The sequence below is a fragment of the Oryx dammah genome, unplaced genomic scaffold (assembly GCF_014754425.2).
Source record: "Oryx dammah isolate SB20612 unplaced genomic scaffold, SCBI_Odam_1.1 HiC_scaffold_3, whole genome shotgun sequence".
NCBI classification, from domain to species: Eukaryota; Metazoa; Chordata; class Mammalia; order Artiodactyla; family Bovidae; genus Oryx; species Oryx dammah.
Genome location: NW_024070187.1, coordinates 21,349,893 through 21,369,179, shown reverse-complemented (window position 1 = coordinate 21,369,179; position 19,287 = coordinate 21,349,893). Strand labels below are relative to the sequence as shown.

General features: G+C 42.0%; 2 protein-coding genes across 9 annotated transcripts in view; both read right to left on the bottom strand.

Moving 5' to 3' along the window:
- The window catches only part of BDH2 (3-hydroxybutyrate dehydrogenase 2), a 28,861-nt gene extending 25,678 nt beyond the window's left edge, over positions 1-3,183 (bottom strand). Inside the window, exon 1 of one of the 4 annotated variants that reach the window (XR_005720631.1) lies at positions 3,078-3,159. The gene's annotated coding sequence lies outside the window, so the exon portion shown is untranslated. Of the gene's footprint in view, positions 1-331; positions 3,050-3,077 lie in introns of those variants that run through there. The other 3 variants (XM_040237752.1, XM_040237753.1, XM_040237754.1) reach the window with 3 other exon arrangements.
- A 5,659-nt stretch (positions 3,184-8,842) lies between these two features.
- CENPE (centromere protein E) overlaps positions 8,843-19,287 on the bottom strand; it is a 76,273-nt gene continuing 65,828 nt past the window's right edge. For all 5 annotated transcript variants that reach the window (XM_040237751.1, XM_040237746.1, XM_040237747.1 and 2 more), the window contains 5 exons: positions 17,484-17,596; positions 15,619-15,716; positions 13,611-13,794; positions 11,718-11,983; positions 8,843-9,215 (listed from right to left, as the gene is read on the bottom strand). In XM_040237751.1, coding sequence (XP_040093685.1) covers positions 9,121-9,215; positions 11,718-11,983; positions 13,611-13,794; positions 15,619-15,716; positions 17,484-17,596 — 756 coding nt within the window. In that variant the 3' untranslated portion in view covers positions 8,843-9,120. The remainder of the gene's footprint in view (positions 9,216-11,717; positions 11,984-13,610; positions 13,795-15,618; positions 15,717-17,483; positions 17,597-19,287) is intronic.

Here is a 19,287-nt window from a genome sequence, read left to right as displayed (position 1 = left end):
TGGTAGCTCAGTCAGTAAAGAATCTGGGTGCAGTGTAGGAGGCACAGGTTTGATCCCTGGGTTGGGAAGATCCCCTGGAGAAGGGAATGCAACCCACTCCCGTTTCCTTGCCTGGAAACTCCCATGGACAGAGGGAGCTGGAGGGCTGCAGTCCACGAGGTTGCAGAGTCAGACATGACTGAGAGACTAACACACGCTGAAGTGGCACCTGATGACAGACAGACGTGAGACTTTAAGCCATCTTCAGGTTGCTTCAGCCTCTGCTGCTGATACAGCCCACCACCTTCTCCCCTCTGCCCCTCCCTGCAAACACTGCGTGGGTCCTCCCTACTGGGGACTGCTTCTTGCTTCCTCCCTTGTACATTTTTCTTGGGGTCTGTACTATCAATCAGACCTGGTTTTTCCAGGTCTCTTGGTAAGATTTCACAGTTGGCCTCAGAGAGTCATTGAAAAATAAGAGTTGGAAAGTCAGAGCCTGTCCAAACCCCCCTTTTACATCTGAGGGAACTGATTTGACCTGCTCAAGGTCACAGAGCTGGTCAACAGCAAAGCCAGGACTAATGTCAGGCCTCCTGACTCTTCCGTATGTGAACATCCTACTCCACAGTGCTGCTGATTAAAGTTTGAGCATTCAGCAGTAACATTTTAACAGACACAAACAGTGATTTTTAAAAGGGAGGACTGAGGAAGTCTGACATAGGGGAAATAGGATCCACAGAAGATACCTGGTCAAGGCTTGGACTGTAACCCAGATCGCAGGGTGACAGGAAAGGCTGGTGACAAGGTTACAGCTAGTGAAGAGTCAAGGGATGATCAAATGAGGCTGTCTGCAAGGAACCAAGTCCTTCCTCTCACCCTGCAGTTCTTAGTGTTTGCCTCTGACCGCACAGCAAGGCACAAAATGGCTGCTTTCTCCCAAGACATCATATCTGCATTCCAGGCAAAAACAAGGAAGGGAGCAAAAGACAGAAGTCTTTCAGAGACCTTGCTTTTCTATTTTGGGAGGAAGCCCTCCTCTGAAATTCCAGCCCATGTTTTGTTGGCCAGCTTTAGCAGCAGAGGCTAAGAATTAGAGTTTTATTTTCCAGTCTTTATGAAGTGAAAAGGGCAGGGGTTGGGGGAGGCGAGTTGGGTAGGTGTTGAGTGAGCTAACAGAAAAATAACCTTGCACAAAATAACCTTCCCAGTCTGCTCATTACCTGTCTGATAAAGAGTGCAGAAAGCTAGCTAGTCTAGCCTGGAGGGCTCACATGATCCAGTCATTTCTTTTTGAACTTATCTCTGTTCTCGACAGCCAACCTTGGCTTTTTTTGCGGCAACTCGCCTACACTTTCAAGCCTCCAACCTTTGTCCCAGCTCTCCACGCTGAGAGCTAGTTATTCCTGTAGGCAATCGGTACTGGAAGATTTGAGAGCACGACAGGACCAGATGTGTATTCTGGAAAGTTCACTGGAGAGCAGGCCTGGGGAGGGACTGAGCAGCGGGTTTCCTTCGGAGGAAACTGCAGTCGTGCAGAGGCGGTGGACAGATAGAGGGGTGGAGAGCAGCGGCGAAAGAGTGTTTAAGAGCTGACTCAGGGCCTGGTCGGCAGTGCACTGGTTTCAAAGAGATTACGTGGTTCGCCCAGTGTTTCACGGCTAGAAATTCAAACCCAGGCCCCCTGATCCTGGATACAGAGACGATCTTGTGGTTCTAAATCCCCACAGGGCGCCAGGGCCTTGCGGCTCCGCGGAGTTGGTACCCGTAACTGACCACGATGCCAGCGCCGCGGTCTGAAACCCATCTCTGAGTTTGTGCCGAGGCCACCGCCCCCGGGCCATTTCCAGGGCCTGGGTGCCCGGGTGCGGCACGACTGCCAAGGCGAACCCGGCTCGGGGACACGCCGAGCCCCTCCCGCCTGCCGCGGCGCTCCTCCCGCGGACTGCAAGGGAAGCGGGATGCGCGCTCCCCGCTCAGCGCCTCGTCCGCTCCCCGGCTCCGTCGCGGTCTGACCGCTCTCCCAGCCCCAGTTCCCTCCTCATTTTCTCCCACACCAGCATTTCCTCTAATAAAACTCGTGCGTGTGTAACTTTCTCTAGGAGTCAAGTTTCTTGCAGGACCAGACTGACAGCGCGTGGTTCTAAGAACTGCCCCCCAGGGACTAGCTTACGACTTCACTGATGCTCTGTGATAGACGGAGAAGCAGGACGTTCACAATGCCCGACCTACTTTGATGCAATTTTAGTTTTTTTTTTTTCTTCTTACATGAGTGATACCTTTTAAGTTAAACCATGGTAAAAGTTAAGTTAAACATTCAATATAATATTTTGGAAAGTAAGAAACCCCAATAATCCTTACCCGCCCCCAATCCTGAGCATGATGTATTGAAAAGCTGCTACTTTACACTGCTGTCATCAGTGACTTTTGGCCCACGGCCCTGTGAAGACACATGCCAGGAAGCTTTGACACCTAGAGAAGCGCTTACTAAAAGCCCTTGAAGCACAGGGCAGCAGTTTTGCTCACTGATGACCTCCTCCAAGCTGTCCTCCTTCTTTCTGGGGTCAGATTTTAGAGCTAAAGCCTTGTAACTAGATAAACTGCACTATTACACGAAAACGCATTTATTTGGAAAAATGAGTGCAAACATAATCTGAAATGGCGAAATGAGGCAACTGTCAATAAATTTAACGTGAAAATCAGACAAGATCGATTGCTTACTCCAAATAGTAGAATCAACGCGCTAATTTTTTTTTTTTTTTGGCCCACCTTGCTTATGGGATCTTAGTTCGCCGATCAAGGATTGAACCCCCGCCCTCCGCAGTAAGAATGCAGAGTCCAGAGACACACAGCATTTACAGGAATTCTTGACGAACCGGAAAGAGGATGCCTACAATAGACTCCTTTGGCTATTTTGAAAAAGTTATCAGAGTTTCAAATTTGTTAAACATCCCTCCTTACCCTGAAGTTACGGCTAAAACTAATCCTGAAGGAGGTAATGTGCAGAATAAAGTAACATCTGAAAATTAAAACTCTCCTTCCCCGGCCCCCACTCCCACCCCGCCGCCAAAGTTTCTTTTTTAATATATTGGGAAACTTACTTTAGAGCAGCAAGCTCATGGCGTCCTCCAGATCACTGCGCTGGCAAGAAACTTAAGACCTTTGTGCAGAAGCAAGTCAGGTGCCTAGTAATGCCTGTTGGGATTTGTAGTTCAAGTTTCAGTTTTTCGAAAATTAGGCTCACATTCACATATTTTATGTGTATGTGCTGCCATCTACTGGAGTTTAGGTAGAACTGTTAACTCCGATTGCTAGAAGGAAAAAGTGGAAAAGCAGCCTGGTGGGCTGCCGTCTATGGGGTCGAACAGAGTCGGACACGACTGAAGCGACTTAGCAGCAGCAGGTGTCTTCAGTTCAGTCGCTCGGTCGTGTCCGATTGTTTGCGACCCCATGGACTGCAGCACGCCAGGCTTCCCTGTCCACCACCAGCTCCCGGAGCTTGCTCAAACTCATGTCTATCCAGTTGGTGATGCCATCCAACCACCTGGTGTCTTAGAATGTAGGAATCACTTCCTTCACCAATTTTCCCGAGAAAGTGAAAGTGAAGTCGCTCAGTCGTGTCGGACTCTTTGCGACCCCGTGGACTGTAGCCCGCCAGGCTCCTCTGTCCATGGGATTCTCCAGACAAGAATACTGGAGTGGGTTGCCATTTCCTTCTCCAGGGGATCTTCCCAACCCAGGGATCGAACGCGGGTTTCCTGCTTTATCCTCTGAGCCACCAGGGAAGCCCCAATTTTACAGAAGTCCTGCTCTTTTATTTGCACTTCCTATGTGTTGCTCTGGGGGCACTCGAGAGAGAATGAGCCAGGAGTTGCATGTGGAAGTTAGCAACAAAATAGAAGGAAACCAGGTCACTGAAGATCCTGGAGCCTTCCTTCCTGCACTCTGACCTAGATTGTTTTGAGGCGGGGAAATTCTCTCGTGCTTTTAAGGTATGAGTATGGTTATTTTGTCATACGCAATCTATTGTAACATTCATTACAAACGTAGTGGCAGAATGCAGTCATCTTGAGTGTACTGCGGGGTCTGAGTCGGGGAACTTCGAAGTGCATGCTGGGTAAGAGCCAAAAATCAAGTTTGGCTAAAGAGAATGGAGAGAGAATGGAAATATCAGATGGAAAAAGATTTACCAGATCATGTGAGCCCCCTACAAGGCTTACTAACTCATACTTAACAGGCATGTAACTGAGCCTAGAGACTGTTCAGGCTAGTTTGTGCACTTGCTATTTAAGTAGGGGGTCTCTCAATGCCCATGTAACTCACTTTCCCTGCCTTTTACTTAATAAAAGCTGGAAAACAACTCTCAAATTCCCAGCCATCTTTGCTTCTAGAGCTGGTCAATGAAATAAATATAAGCTGAAATCTCCGAGGTCTTCCTTCTTGGATAGAATGCTGAGGCCTCTGAAAGGCTTTTGACTTTTGCTCTTTTCTCCTGGAATGCAGTGTAGGCAACCATGTTGTGACCTGGTGTGAGGTCAGAAGCATACGTTAAAGACAGCAGGGTGAGTGAGAGAAGGGCCTTGGTTCCTTGAAGACAGCCTCAAGTTGACAGCATTACCATGTTACAGGCTGTCCTATAGTAACCATAACTGTTGAAAATCAGCTCTCTGAACTTCTCAAACTTCTTTAGATCATGCTTTTTGCTCTTGGAGGGAATGTGTATTTATAGTAATCACAGTGGCTCGGAACAAAGACTGTGAAGTCAGAAGGATAAAGGTAAGTTCCACATCTTTCCCGCACTAGCTGGGTCAGTCACTTAACTCTGCAAATCTCAGTTTTCTCGTCTGTGAACGATCCCAGCACTTGCCTCAGGGATGCCACGAGGAAGGACTTGGCGTGAAGCCATCAGTATAAATGCTATTTTTGTACTTTGATGTTCAGTTGTCGTGTCCGACCCTGTGACCCCACTGATGGCAGCATGCCAGGCTTCCCTGCCCATCACCAGTGCCCGGAGTTTGCTCAAACTCATGTCCATTGATTTGGTGATGCGGTCCAGCCATCTCATTCTCTGTCATGCCCCTTTCCTCCTGCCTTCAATCTTTCTCAGCATCAGGGTCTTTTCCAATGAGTTGGCTCTTCCCATCAGGTGGCCAAAGTACTAAAGTACTTAATAAGTGTTTTTGTACTTAATAAACATTAATTATTAAAAATTCAATTATAATGGATGGAAAATATTGTCCTTAGGAAAAACAAAAAAAGGCACCAAAACCCAAAACACTCTAGCCTAGTTTTTGGTAACAACCTCATTGCCCTACCGTAGTTTATAATGCTGAGTCTAATGATCTGAAACCATTATCCAGCTGTGCTCCTTGCTTTAAGAACAATCCCTTTTCTTTGACTTTTGAATTCAAGATTTTGGAATACATATTTTCTGAACATGAGAGTTCTCTAATCAAGGCCAACTTTTTCTTGAGGCAGCTTTCTTGAGCCTTCCTTCAACTCCTGGTCTTCAACAGTAGTGGTTACTTTATGACTGCCTGCCTCATGGTAATGCAAATATCTGCTTAGCCATTTGTATTGTCAGTGGACCAAATTTCTCCAAAGCTAGGGACTGTAGCCTTTTCACCTTTACATGTGATCAGTTCATATTAAAACTATATGTGTTGTTTTCCAAATATGACGAGTTCCACAAAGGCGGTACATTTTGGTGCCTAGCCCGATGATGAGCATGTAGCTGATGGTTAATATTTGCTGAATATGAATGGTAAGGTCTCGGTAATAATTATGAGGCTCGAGAGCATGTTTCCTATGCATATTTTGCCTTCTTTGGTCCTAATTTTGCTTTTCAGATCATTTTAGTATTGTCTGACCATAATATTGTTTAACATTCTCGCGAGTTTCCATTGATGATTTTCATAATCGTTCCTTTGCAGTCACTCACAATATTGAAACTTATCATTAGAGGTAAACAACATAACAAGGGAGATGTCAGAGATGGAGGGACAGAAGCTCTCTTTCCCTGACAGACACCGACTTAACAACAATATATGGGCCAAAATACTTTTGTGAAACTTTAGAAGCCAGTTAAGAAGGGCTTCCCTGGTGGCAGTACCCTAGGTCAGGGCAAAGCTGGGAACGGCCACACTGAAGCAGGTGAGAAGAGCTGTTTCACTTCACCTGCAACCACCCCTCCCTGGGCTAGCACAGCTCAGCCCCTGGCTCAGTTCCCCATCATGGGAGTAGGGGAAAGAGGAGAGTGGAAGGGTCACCTGAAGTTCCAGCTTTCTGAGGGGTGCCCGAGTGACTGGTTACTCTCCCCTGACTCGGCATGTTGATGGAACTGGCATGGCTTGGCACCAGAGAACCTGCAGAGACTGGCGTGGCTCTGCAGTCAGGCCCAGGTGCCCCTGGAGGCTTCATTCTTGGGAGGGAGGAGAAGAGTGAGTGTCTGGTGTTCCAGCTTACTGAATGGCTGCACAAGAGACTGGTTTGTGTTTCGCCTGACTTGGGGTGCTAACGGGGAAGCTGACACACTTGGATGCCCAGGGGCTGATGAGAAAGAAGGACCGTGGCGTGACTTGCTGCTGCAGCGCCACAGAGCCTGCAGTACTGCAGACGGACACCAGAGGGAGACATCATGCGCGCCTGAAAAAGAATTTGGCAACCTTCTCTAGTTGGCAAATCTCATACGCAAGCCCAGAGAAGTGGCACACTCCCAAAGGTTTCAGAGGCCCCCCAGAATCTGTAAACAAGCTGACTGATGAAGGTGTGTCCCTGTATGAGACCAGAAGAGGTGGCTGCATTTTTTTCAAATGCATAAAACCCAGCAAAACGTCAGAAGGCACACAAACACAGACTATCGAAAGAAACAAGATAAATCTCTAGAAACTCAAAAAAATGGTCATCTAAGAATCACCTATCTAAGAATTAAAAATAACAGAAGCTCAATGATCTACAAGACAATGCAGACAACTAAATGAATCTGGGAAAATAATGCATCAACAGCATGAAAATATTAACAAGTAAATAGAAACTATGAAAAAGAACCAAACAAATCCTGGTGCTGAATAATAATCAAATTGAAAAATTCACTAGGGGGGTTGAACAGCAGACTTGATCAAGCAGAAGAATCAACAAATTGGTCATTTGAAATCATCCAGTCAGAGAAGCATAAAGGGAAAAGAAAAGTGTAGACAGCCTAAGGTACTTGGTGGACCAACATATGGTGGTACTTCGAGAAGAGAGATGGGGACAAAAAGTTGATTTGAAGAAATAATGGCCCCCAACCTTCCCAAATCCGAGGAAGGAACTGGACATCCAAGTTCAGAGAGTTAAGCAACATTCTCTTAGACTGGAAACCCTATGACTAATTTTATTTTTAATGGCCTTTAGTTTCCCTGGAGAAAGGAATGGCGACTCACTCCAGTATTCTTGCCTGGGAAATCCCATGGACAGAGGAGCCTGGCAGGCTACAGGCCATGGGGTCACAGAGTTGGACACAATTGTGTGACTTGAGCACACACAGAGCAGTTTTATTAATCAGGTGAACTTACCTACTACTATCAACACTTTGGGGGAATCGGACATTGTAAAGAATCAAACCTGCAGTGCTGTTATAGTGTCTTGTTTGGGTAACGGTGGAAAGGAGAAACAGGTCCAGGTGACAGGATTATAAGAGAGGACACTCTCCCCTTAGCGTTAGTGAATTCCTATGACAGTGTTAAGATAAGGGAAAATATCCAATCCACAGACTTTAGAATGATGAACGTTGCTCAGTCCTGTCCGACTCTTTGCGACCCCATGGACTGTAGCCTATCAGGCTCCTCCGTCCATGGGATTTTCCAGGCAAGAGTGCTGGAGTGGGGTGCCATTTTCTTCTCCAGGGGATCTTCCCGACCCAGGAATCAAACCCAGGTCTCCCACATTGCAGGCAGACGCTTTACCATCTGAGCCACCAGGTAAGCCCCTTAGAATGGTGACTGTGATGCAATTCATAATCTCTTTCTCTGAATAAATATTCTTACCAAAGAGCCAAGAATGCCTTGAAAATCATTAACTCTGTTCTAAGTGCATCTTGCTGTTTTGTGTGGTTTTTCAAAATCATGTGATATAAAGTATCAGATACTTTCTAAAACCATAGTTTGTAACAACTGCTTATAGGTCAGAGACCCCTCTGGGGATATGACAAGAGACAGTATGGACCTTAGTATCCTAGAAAAATGGATCCACACACACAATATTGAACTTCAGAGGTTTTACAGACTGCATGAAATCCAGATGCCTTGTGTAATCTGTGGGCACCTCAGGTTTAGCAAACTTTACCTCGATAGAAACTCTGGTGCTGTTTCCTCGTGTCTAAAATTAAAGGGCACAATAAATTGGTGTGATTTTTTTCCAGTTGCTAATGAAGTGCAACCAACTACAAAGTCTAATAACAAACCAATTTAGAGTGCTTGCACAGGGAGTCGGGTGGGTTGTAACTGGAAAGTGAGAAACAACTTCCATAGCTGTTACAGCAAAAGGAAGATTAAAACTAGAAAATGCAGAGGCTGTATCACTTGCTGTCCCTTAACAGCCTAGATATGGAATGCATTTGTAAGTCAACACAGAAGAAGAGAGGAGGGCCAGATATACCCTGAGTATCCCACCAAGAAACCATCAGTTAAATTACATGGTGCTGTGATCTGGAACAACTAATCAAACATTCACTGAATGTTCAAGGCACTAAAAGAGGAGTCTGTAGTTTTGTTAATCAAATGATACTTTATATTAACTTATGGCTTATGCTTAGAAATTCTCTAAGTCATATGTGGATAACTTTATATTAATAAAAATATATACATTTTATGTATACATGGAAAGATTAGAAATTTCCTTCAATAACTTTATTCTTTATAAAGCATATAAATAAATAAAACTTTTCAACTTCTAAAGGATTACCACGTTTAAGAAGGTACACTGCTATCACCATTCTAGATTATGGGAATGCATCCCATTCCTTCATCTTCCAATCCTTGTGGCAAAGTGGGAACTGAACTGAAGTTCGATTGTGACATGCCTGCCAGGGATAGACACATCAAGCAATAAACACAGACACTTCCAAATGTGGAAGGCTGGGCCGCCAGAAACGTGGCAGAGCGGAGTCTACTGAGTCTTGCACTCTGGCACATCTTTTCCTGACGACATTTGCCAAGGACCTCGCTTGGGATCCTCGGTCTCCACTTCAGCAGTTTGTTCTTCTGAGGAGGAAAAAAAAATATCAACAACAAAAGTAATCTTAGTGAAAACAAAGACAAAACCCAAATACAACTAAAGTGGAAAGGATGCTGCGACAGTAGAGGCATGGGAAGAATAAAGCATGGCACTTCAACACGGTCATTAATTGCCTTGTTAAAAAGGTACACTTCACTTCACTGGAGTTGAAGATGTTTATTCCCCATCTTCTCATAAAATGAATGGTTAGAAAAACCATACTGTACATAAAACCTAGAAGTAATAAATTTTTAGTTGGAATCCATCAATCTGAGAAGCAAAGTGAATCAAACAGATTAGCTGAGTTTGATTTTCTTTTGTCCTATTTTTAGGGAAAAAACTAACGTGCTATACAAATACTATGTATTTTAGAGAATACCTAGCCATCATTGGAAAGCTTTCTTTGAAGCTTTAAAAAACATTTTAACTGCATCTATTTACTTATAAGTAATAACTGTTTTAAAATTATATATGCATAAATCTAGGATAGCTGATCTCAATAATGAAAATTTCCTTTTATAATTAAAATTAAAAACTGACATTAACTTTTTAGATTGATATTAATACTAATTCAAGGATTATGTCCTTTAATTCTGAATTGGTGAATTTCTGATTTATCCCCCCAGCCTTTTATTTCACTTAAAAATTGTAGCAGAAAGATCCATGTATTGATAAAAAGACTTAAGCATTTTTATTTGCAGTTGGATTAGTTCATATTATGCTGTCAGATAAAATCAAAAGGTGATTATAAAACATATCAGTTTTTCCAAAGACTCTTCTAAAATGGTATGTGTATGTGTGTGTGTATACACCAAAAGCTCTATGGAAGTGTTAACTAGTGGAAGGTCCTTAAGTGTTTGTTAAATACTATTCAAAGAGCTGAATAGTTTCAGTTTTTTTTTTTTTTCCAAATTGCTTTGTTCTTTACTATCTCCCTAGGAGCACTGTCAAGGTGCTGACTTAATTCCATTTTGATGTGCAGTTGATGAGAATGAACTGATTCCTTCTTTGTCACAGTTCCCATATTCTTTTCTGGAGAATTCCATGGACAGAGGAGTCTGGAGATAGTCCACGGGGGTCCCAAAGAGTCAGACACCACTGAGCGACTAAAACTTTCACTTTTCAGAGCTCTCATACACCCTGGCGACCTTTGCTCAGAGCTTTAAATATCTGGCAGCTGCCTCTTTTGATGAAGCCTTTTTTGTTTTAGGTTTCTACAAATGCATAACAGGGTATTTCTGACAGGTGGATACCCTGTCACAACGGGCTATGGCCATCCCCTTCTGGGCATGTGGTGAGAGAGGCTGAGACACACCAGCTTACAGAGCTTCTCCCGGCACGCTCCCCATCTCTGTGGACAGCGCCTCCGCGGAGCTGGGCCTGATGCCCGACCCCACTCCATCCAATCAGGCACTGAGCCTGCTGATTCTACCTCCAGAGCTCTCCCATCTGTCGTGTCTCCTCGACTCTGTAGTGCCTGCCCAACTTCACGCTCTCCCCTTGCCCAGGCACCTGTTAAACTCTTGCTTCCATGATTTGTGGGGTACCCTACAGCTGAGGCAATGTGTTCAAAATGTACGCACCATCACGCTCCTCTGCTCTTGTTTGAAATCTGAAGGCTTCCTCCATCTGCTCTCAGGGTCCAGTTTAAATTCTTTCACACTCTCTACAGAGTCCTGCAGGTCTGGCTCTTGCCTCTCTCCTTTGGTTCACTGACTCCATCCACAGAAGCCTGCGTTCCTTGTGCTCTGGCCATGTCATGCTCCTTCAGCCCTTCCCCCGACCGTGGTCCTTCCTACTCTGGCTGGGGCTGTCAATGTTCTATCTATAAATGTGCTGCCCTCCTCTCTCTGTTCAGCTAGCTCCTGTTAACCTGTTAGATCTCAGTCCCCTTCTTCAAGGAAGACTTTCGTAATATTCCTAAAACAAGAACCTACTGTAAGCCTCAGAGCCTTCTGCAGTCTAGAATTTTCCCTTCGACTACCTGATTGCTGTCTATAGTACACTGTAAGCTCTAGGAGGACAGGAACCGCATCTAGTTTTCCTTGTTACTTCAACACTAGGGTATACTATGTATCACAGAGTTGATATTAAAGAATTCTGTTGACTGAATGAATGAGTAAATATACAAGTCTATGATCTGGCTTGTGTAAAATGAATCCTACTGGAAATACTGGCCCGCTGAATTCATAATAAAGTCTTTTTCAGTGAAAGTAGTTTTGTGTATAGGGTAGTGTCTTTCTATCCTTGGGAGTGTTGCTTGTCCATTCCAGGGAAAAGATGACAGTTTAAGACACAGGCTTTACTCAGGGTAAAAAGTGACTGCGCTTCAGAGAAACTCTGTCCCCCCAGAAAGCAATGAAGTCTCTGCCCCGTGAGCTTGGTCAACTCCATCCTCTCCTGTCGATACTTGCCCTGTGGGGTCAGGTGGTAAAGAGAAGTTCCAACTGTTATCCCCCCATTTCTGAGTAACCAGTATATTTACCTACCTGGACAAAGGCCTAAACCTGAGTTATCAAAATAGCGAACTGGAGGAGGTACTGGCAAAGACTTTGATCGGTTATCAAAAAACCAAGATTTCGGCGACTCCTTTGGCACAGGATCTTGGACATTCCGTTCCTTGCATTGAGAAGACATATGGTGTCTCTTTTTAGAGGGTGTCCCAGTCACTTTAGGAGACTTTGGAGAATTCTCACAAGTTACTTCTTTGTGAACCTCTTTTTTAAGAGTTCTCTCCTTCCATGTCTTGACCTCACTGGAAAGATGATAATTGCTTAAATGTGGCGGTGGTAGGCGAGGGGGAGGAGGAGGAGAAAAAAGGAGACCACAAGACTGCAATTCCTGCCATGTATTCACATTTAAGTTAAAAAAAATGTTTTTTTAAACTGTGGTGTGTTAAAATATACATAACATAAAATTTAGCATTTTATCATATTTACATTCTAGTTTCAACCTAATGATTCCTGTTTGGACTGTTTCTACAGTTCAGAAAATGAAATGAGGTCGTTATAAACTGAGTAATTGTAGTAAATCTCCATAATCATGAGGGTTTGAAAAGAAATGATATCAGATTTTAAATGAATCAATGGTACGATCTAGTGTACTTTGTGGCCATAATTTGATGAATTATAGTCTCTGGGATAGATGACTCTAATGTATCTGTTATTTTAAGAGAAATGATTTGTGGTGCTTTGCTGGATTCATTATATTCTTGCTTCATAGAGGAAATGCTACCATCATTGCTCTGGTTCCTCCAGAGAGAAACCTGGGCAACAATCCTAGGGCCCCTTCTTCCTCATACTTATTTCTCAAATTCATCTCCTTATTTTTATCTGGACTGGCACCACTCCAGTCCATGCCAAAACTATCTTTTGCTTGGGCAACAATAAACAAATTCCTAAGCTGGGGCCTCCTATACTGAGATCCTGTCTGACCTCGGAAGGTCAAGGTCTCCTCCAGTGGAGGCAATCCTTCCAGTACGTTTCGGATCCCCTCCAAACGTCCTCCCAGTGACCTCCGGGGGCCTGTGCTATCGGGCAGCTCCCCCTGGTATTTCACTGCGCCTCACTGGCCCCATCTCTGCCCTTGCTACACTGGATGTCTTTCGGCTCCACCAGCAGGCCACTCTTTCTGACTCAGGGCATGTGCAGACGCCATCCCCTCAGCCTAGAGAGCTCACTTGCCTCTCCTTTCATCTGGCCTAGCTTCTATTCAGTTTTCACACTGAATCTTAAAGATTAATCTCTTGATCAACACCCCTCCCCACACCAAGAGTTGATCTCTCTGTTATATACTCTTTCATAATGTCCTACTTTTTGATGTTGCTGTTGGCTTGACAGCACTCACTATAAAGAATTAGTTATTTGTGGACTTTACTTATTAGTTTAACGCCTATTTTTCTTCTATTGTATCACTGGCAGAGGTTAGTACAAGATTCTATTCTTGGGTAGAAGCCAAATAATAAAATTTGTTAGAAATGTTTACAAGTAAAACTAAGCAGCTACAGTAAGGGACCTAAGGGGCTCTTCCTTGAGTAGGGGGCTCACTGACTTGGGTATATGGACTTTTGGTATATATGAGCTGCCCCCTCAAAGATCTTTTTTTACTTCCTGGTTCTTGGCTTAGTTAAACATAGGTCAGTTGATCGATGGCAAATATATGGAATGGTGGTACTGTATTCCTATTCCTTTTAGAAAAGACATCCGAACTTTAAAAGTTACTTTCTCCATATTGTGTGAATTATTATCAAATGCAAAAAATATTTAGTTGGGAAAAAGTACCCACCCTGCAAAAGAAAACTATAGAGACAAAACTTATGTGTTTACACCATTCTCCCCAACATGTAACAGACACAATTTCTGTATCATATAAGGCGATCTTACCTTGACAGTTCGTTCTTTTGCTTCATGAGCTGTTCATTTTGCTGCTTTAACTTAGAAACTTCCTTTTCTAGCCGTATATATTCACTTTTCAGGATAAGAGCTTTTGTGCTTTGTACAATACCACTGCCACCTCCACAGGTTAAGGGTTTGTTTGAAGGCTGAGTATCAATATGTTCTGCTAGCACTGTGGGAAGTGAAAGCACAGATGGGTGGGTGATAATTTGAATAGCTCAAAATTAAAAAAAAAACACAAAACCATAACAAAGGGCAATAAATCATAAAAATAAAAATACCTCGACCACCCTTTATCTGAAAGTCAACCCTGACTCCCTTCTCCCTTACCTCACATGCCTATTTGGCCATCAATTTTCAATAGCTCTAGAATTCTCCTGCTTCTTTCACCGGTCAATCCCACTACCATAACCCTGCTAGTATTGTTTTCCTTGGCTGAAGTAGTAAGGATCCTCCCCAGACAGAGCTGTCTGTCTTCTAGTATCAGTGGAATCTGAGGAAGACTTGTCGGTCTTCTAGTATCAGTGGAATCACCTGCCAGACTTCTTCCTATGGTGTGTGTGTGGGGGGTCCACCCACATTCAGTAAACTTCTAGTGTTCCATACATACTTGTTCACTAGATAAACCTGAGCTGATGTTAAAGCATACATTATTAAGGATTCTATACTCTGTGTGTAGAAGTAATGTAAGGAACTGCTTTGCACATTTTAGATAAAACTGCATGAAACTGTGAGGTGCTTTCTGACGTAGAATAATCCACTGGGTCACTGGCAATTTCTTAAAGAATGGTGAAGGTGTGTGTGGGGAAGATACTCGATGTCCATTTCCTTTTGAGTGATTTTGAAATCAGGGACATGAAAGTCACAAATCAAGAGTACCTATAATGATCCTCCTGTAACAACAAGGAACTCCCAGGTCTATTTTTATCTCTTGAAGTTGTTTAGGTTGGAGCTGTCATCACCTTAACACTATCTCTGATTCTCTCTTTATTTATTTACTTGGTGTGTCAGGTCTTAGTTGAGGCATGTGGGTTCTTTTGTTGTGGCACATGGGCTCTCTAGCCGTGGCACACGGGCTTAGTAGTTCTGCGGCATGTGGGTTCTTAGTTCCCTGACCAGGGATTGAACCTGCGTTCCCTGTGTTGCAAGGTGGATTCTTCAACCACCAGATCACCAGCGAAGTGTACTCTGATTTTTTTTTAATGAGTGGACAATAATATACACAAATATCATCCTACATTTGCTAGACCTTCAAAATTCTCAGTGTGCTTGCACATAAAACTTTTAGTGTGATCCTTAAAACAATTATACACATAAGCTAAGTCAGGGCTGTCCTCAGGGTTTCACACAGCATTAAACGAGGGCCATCAATTCAGAGGCCTGTCCTTGACTGTGAATTCAATGCTTGTCCTTCTCTACAAAGCTGATCTAAGGATTGGTCAGCGTTTTCTCTTTATAAATGAAACACAAGAAATACAAATACAGAAAAGGTATAGTTTGAGGGATATATAGGCAGAAATTTGATCACAGACTTGAAGACTGTTCCTATGATAAATTTCAAACAGCCTGCCAGTAAGAACAAGTCAGATAATACTTATTTTTACTGTGAATGGATATTTTTACTGTGCATATGGTTACAATCTACTAAGATATGTGCTTGTATTTTTATTGGGAAGTGTACTTCTACCCTGACAGTTGAGTCATTCTTTTATAGTACTGAAGATATCTTCACTAATATGTAAAGATTTGATAATGCAAAAGCAAATTTCCTGTTTTCTAAGAATCTATAATGTAGAAACTGTCAAGATTATAGGAAACTAAGGAGATATCACAGGATAAATATAAGCCCAATGAATTCATCTGAAAAACAGTTTTTTCTAAATCAGTGATTAACTTAGGTTTATTCTTGATTGTCATTATCTATGTACTCTTCAAAATGTTTAAGTGTATTGAAGTAAAATGGAAAGATCGGGAAGTATCAACATTTTCCACTTACCTGAGGTATCCTGGGCCTGTTGATTTCTTCTAAGATTTTCTTTCAATAGCCTTATAACTTCTTTTTGATATTCTACAGTGGCTTTTGTTGAAGCAATTCTATTAAGAGCAACAGAAATATGTAAAAACCCAGAAACAGATTTTTAATGAAGGAATAAACACAACTGCTGTCAAGAATTTTTTAGCAAGACACATCATATCAACATAATGTTTATAGGTAGCAGTAGGTAACCCCTCATGATACCTTCCTGTTATTACGTACCTCACAGCTATTATATCATCAAATTGGAAGTATTTTGTCTGGTTGCAGGAATGATTTTTTTTTTTTTAAACATTGAGAAATCAATTCTATTTAAATTTCTGGACGCTCAATAGCTATTAAAGGTATATTGAGTAAAGTTATACCTGGGGGCATCATAAAACAAGTAAATACCAAGAAGGGATAACAATCACCAGAGCATGAAAGCAAAAAGCAGCTTTTGTTCTAAAGTCAGGAAAGCAAATCCTAGCTGCAGCTCTGGTCCAAGGTATTATAATCAAAGGTCAAATTCTGCTCACTGTTCCCTGGTAAAGACATTTTATGAACTATTTGCTTAAGCATTAATCAGCAGTGATAAGTTGTAAGATACTCTGCCTTTTTTAGAGGCTGACAGTATCTGCTGATTCTATTCTGTAAGTAAAATTGCTTTTTATGATGAAGATCTTAACAGACATGTTTCACTTTTTATCACCGGAAAGCTGGTTAGAATGAATGAAGGTCTGGAGTGTTACGTATTTGGCAAAATTACACATTATCATTAAATATTTATTAAAGATTTATAGGAAGAATAAAAAACGTTAAGAGCCAGGAGGGATAAGAAATCCTTTAATATAAGCCAATCCTTTTATTGATTATGAATGTGAAGCCCAGAGAGATAACCAGCTTGTTAAAGGTGATATATTCACTAGAGGCAATATACTTCTAATTTAGTTTCCCTGACACTGTCTAAGGGTCTTTTCATTATTCTATATCACAAGGAACTTCAGGCATGCTATTATGTATATGGGGTGTGGGTGTGAGTGTGTGTGTTAGTCGCTCAGTTGTGTTCAACTCTTTGCAATCCCATTGACTGTAGCCCATTAGGCTCTTCTGTTCATGGAATTCTCTAGGCAAGAATACTGGAGTGGGTTGCCGTTCCCTTCTCTAGGGGATCTTCCTGACCCAGGGATCGAACCCAGGTCTCCCACATTGCAGGCAGATTCTTTTTACCACCTGAGTTACCAGGGAAGCCCCATGTATACGGTACTACATAAATAAATCGGTAAAATAGAATATGCTCTTGGGTATTAGGTATTATAATTTAAAAGGAAATACAACTTTTTCACAAAAACATGATAGAAAGAATAAATAAAATAAATAAAAACCAACAGAAATCTTAGCAAACTGGAACCCACAGGTCTTTTTTTTTTGGCCACATCTTGTGGCTTGCTGAATCTTACTTCTCTGGCCCGGGATTGAACCTGGGGCCATGGCAGTGAAAGCACCAAGTCCTAACTACAGGACTGCCAGGGAACTCCGCACCACAGGGTTTTTAACATTCACTTTCAAGCATAAAAAGGGTATTTTAAAGCTATTCATACAAAATGAGCAAAAAGCACCCCCCTCCCAAAAGACATAGTGTTAGCAACTAGGACTGTGCTTATTTTAAAACCTTTACGTATATAATGAGAATTTAATAAATTTGAAATCCATGAGTGGTTGAATGTTTAGAAAAGCAAATAATAATGTTTTCTTATATTTTAAAAACTTAACTAATGCAAAGAAACTTATATAGTTAAAGGAAATTTAAGCTGTTAAAAGCACGTTCAGTTAAGGCAGAGACGTACTCCTTCTCAAACTCCTTCGCATTTTCCATCTTCTCTAGGTCCACTTTCACCAACTTCATTTTGAGATCTTCAATTTCTTCTTTATAAGGTTTAGCTCCTAAAGCAGCTTTGTCCTAAATGTTTTAGAGAACAGAAAAATACAATAATTTTAGAGAAATTCTGAAAAGCTGCCTTGATCTGGCAGAAACATTTGGAAACAGCAATCTTTTAATATATGAAAAGCAGGGGAGGCACAAATTTTAACCCTGAAATGAATAACATAGATATTTGAGGTAAAGTTATTGGAAGCAAATATGTATTTAGAGAACATATGATTTTTGTTTCTTTCAACAAGTTTTTTTTCCCCAATTTAAAACAATCTACCTAAACAAATGAAACAGAGGTGGAAAACAATGAAATGGAGAGAGAGAGGTTAATCAGGAAAATGAAAGAAAAAGATGTCAGCAAAACAATATAAATATCAAACTGGAATCAAATTTAAGGCACAAAGTATTACTCAGTGTTGTTGAGGAGTTTAAAAAAATTTTTTGTTTATTTTTGGCTGCACTATATGGCGTGTGGGATCTTAGTTCCCCAATCAGGGATCAAACTCACATCCCCTTGCCATGGAAGCACAGAGTCTTAATCACTGGACCACCAGGGGATTCCCTGCTGAGGATATTTTATAGTCAAAGATGGTCCATCCACCAACTGGGAACTCAGGCTTTTACATGAGCTAGAGAAATAACCTTCCATCTTATTTGAGCCATTGCATTTTTGGTTCCCTTTTTTTAATAGCAGCTAGCATGTCACATTAATACATTCTCCTGGATTCTCTCTTCAAAGGACAACTGTTTAAAAATTAACTAAGACCATGATATCCTTTAGCCAAAATCCTCTGATGATTTCCCATCTCACTCAGAATAAAAATCAGAGGAGCGTGCAAGACCCTTCATGATTTGGCTTTCTGCTATTTTTCACCTCCTTTCCCACCTCTATCCTCTTGCTCACTCTGCTCGGGAGACACTGGCTTTCTTGTGGTTTCCTGAACATGTCTAGACTTTCTGTTTCTGTGTTGAGACCTTTGTGTTTGCTACTTCCTTTGCCTAGAAGGCCCTTCTACCACACTGCTCACCCCATCACTTCACGTCACCCTAAAGGTGCAGCCCTCCTCAGTAACCCTTTATAGAATCACATCTCTTTCCCTTACACTCCCACTTTATTCAGTATCCCCGTACCTTGTCTGGCTTAATTTTTTTCCATTGCATTTTTCAGTCTTTCACACACACACATATATTTCATTATTTTCTCACTTCCTGAATGATAATGTAAACTCCTTGAAGGAAGGGAGAAACTTTTTTATCCCATTGCTGTACATGTGGCATCTAGAACAATGACTAACACATAGCGGGTAGCCACAAATATTTGTTGAATGAATAAAAATGTGGTCATTAAATTATTTGAAATATTAAAATATTAGTCTCAAAATTCTAAAGCTTCACAGTGAAATTTTTTGGTTTTTAGCTATACTGTCACAAAAACAAAAAATGTTATTTTCTCTTGCCTCTCTGTTTCATGTCTCATTGAGTGAGCCTGAAGTTTTAGAACAATATGAAATAATGGAAAGAATAGACATTCTTGACTAGTTCCCAATTTTAACTACAATGAAGAGACACTGGAGCAGAGATAACACAAATACCTATTAGGACTGGACTCAAGTAAAAGAAGAATGGGAAGTGGCTGGGCTAAAACAAAAGGCAATGGTAAAGACAAAACGAACGAGGGCTCAGACGGTGTAACAGCACTCGGGGCAAAAACAGTCATG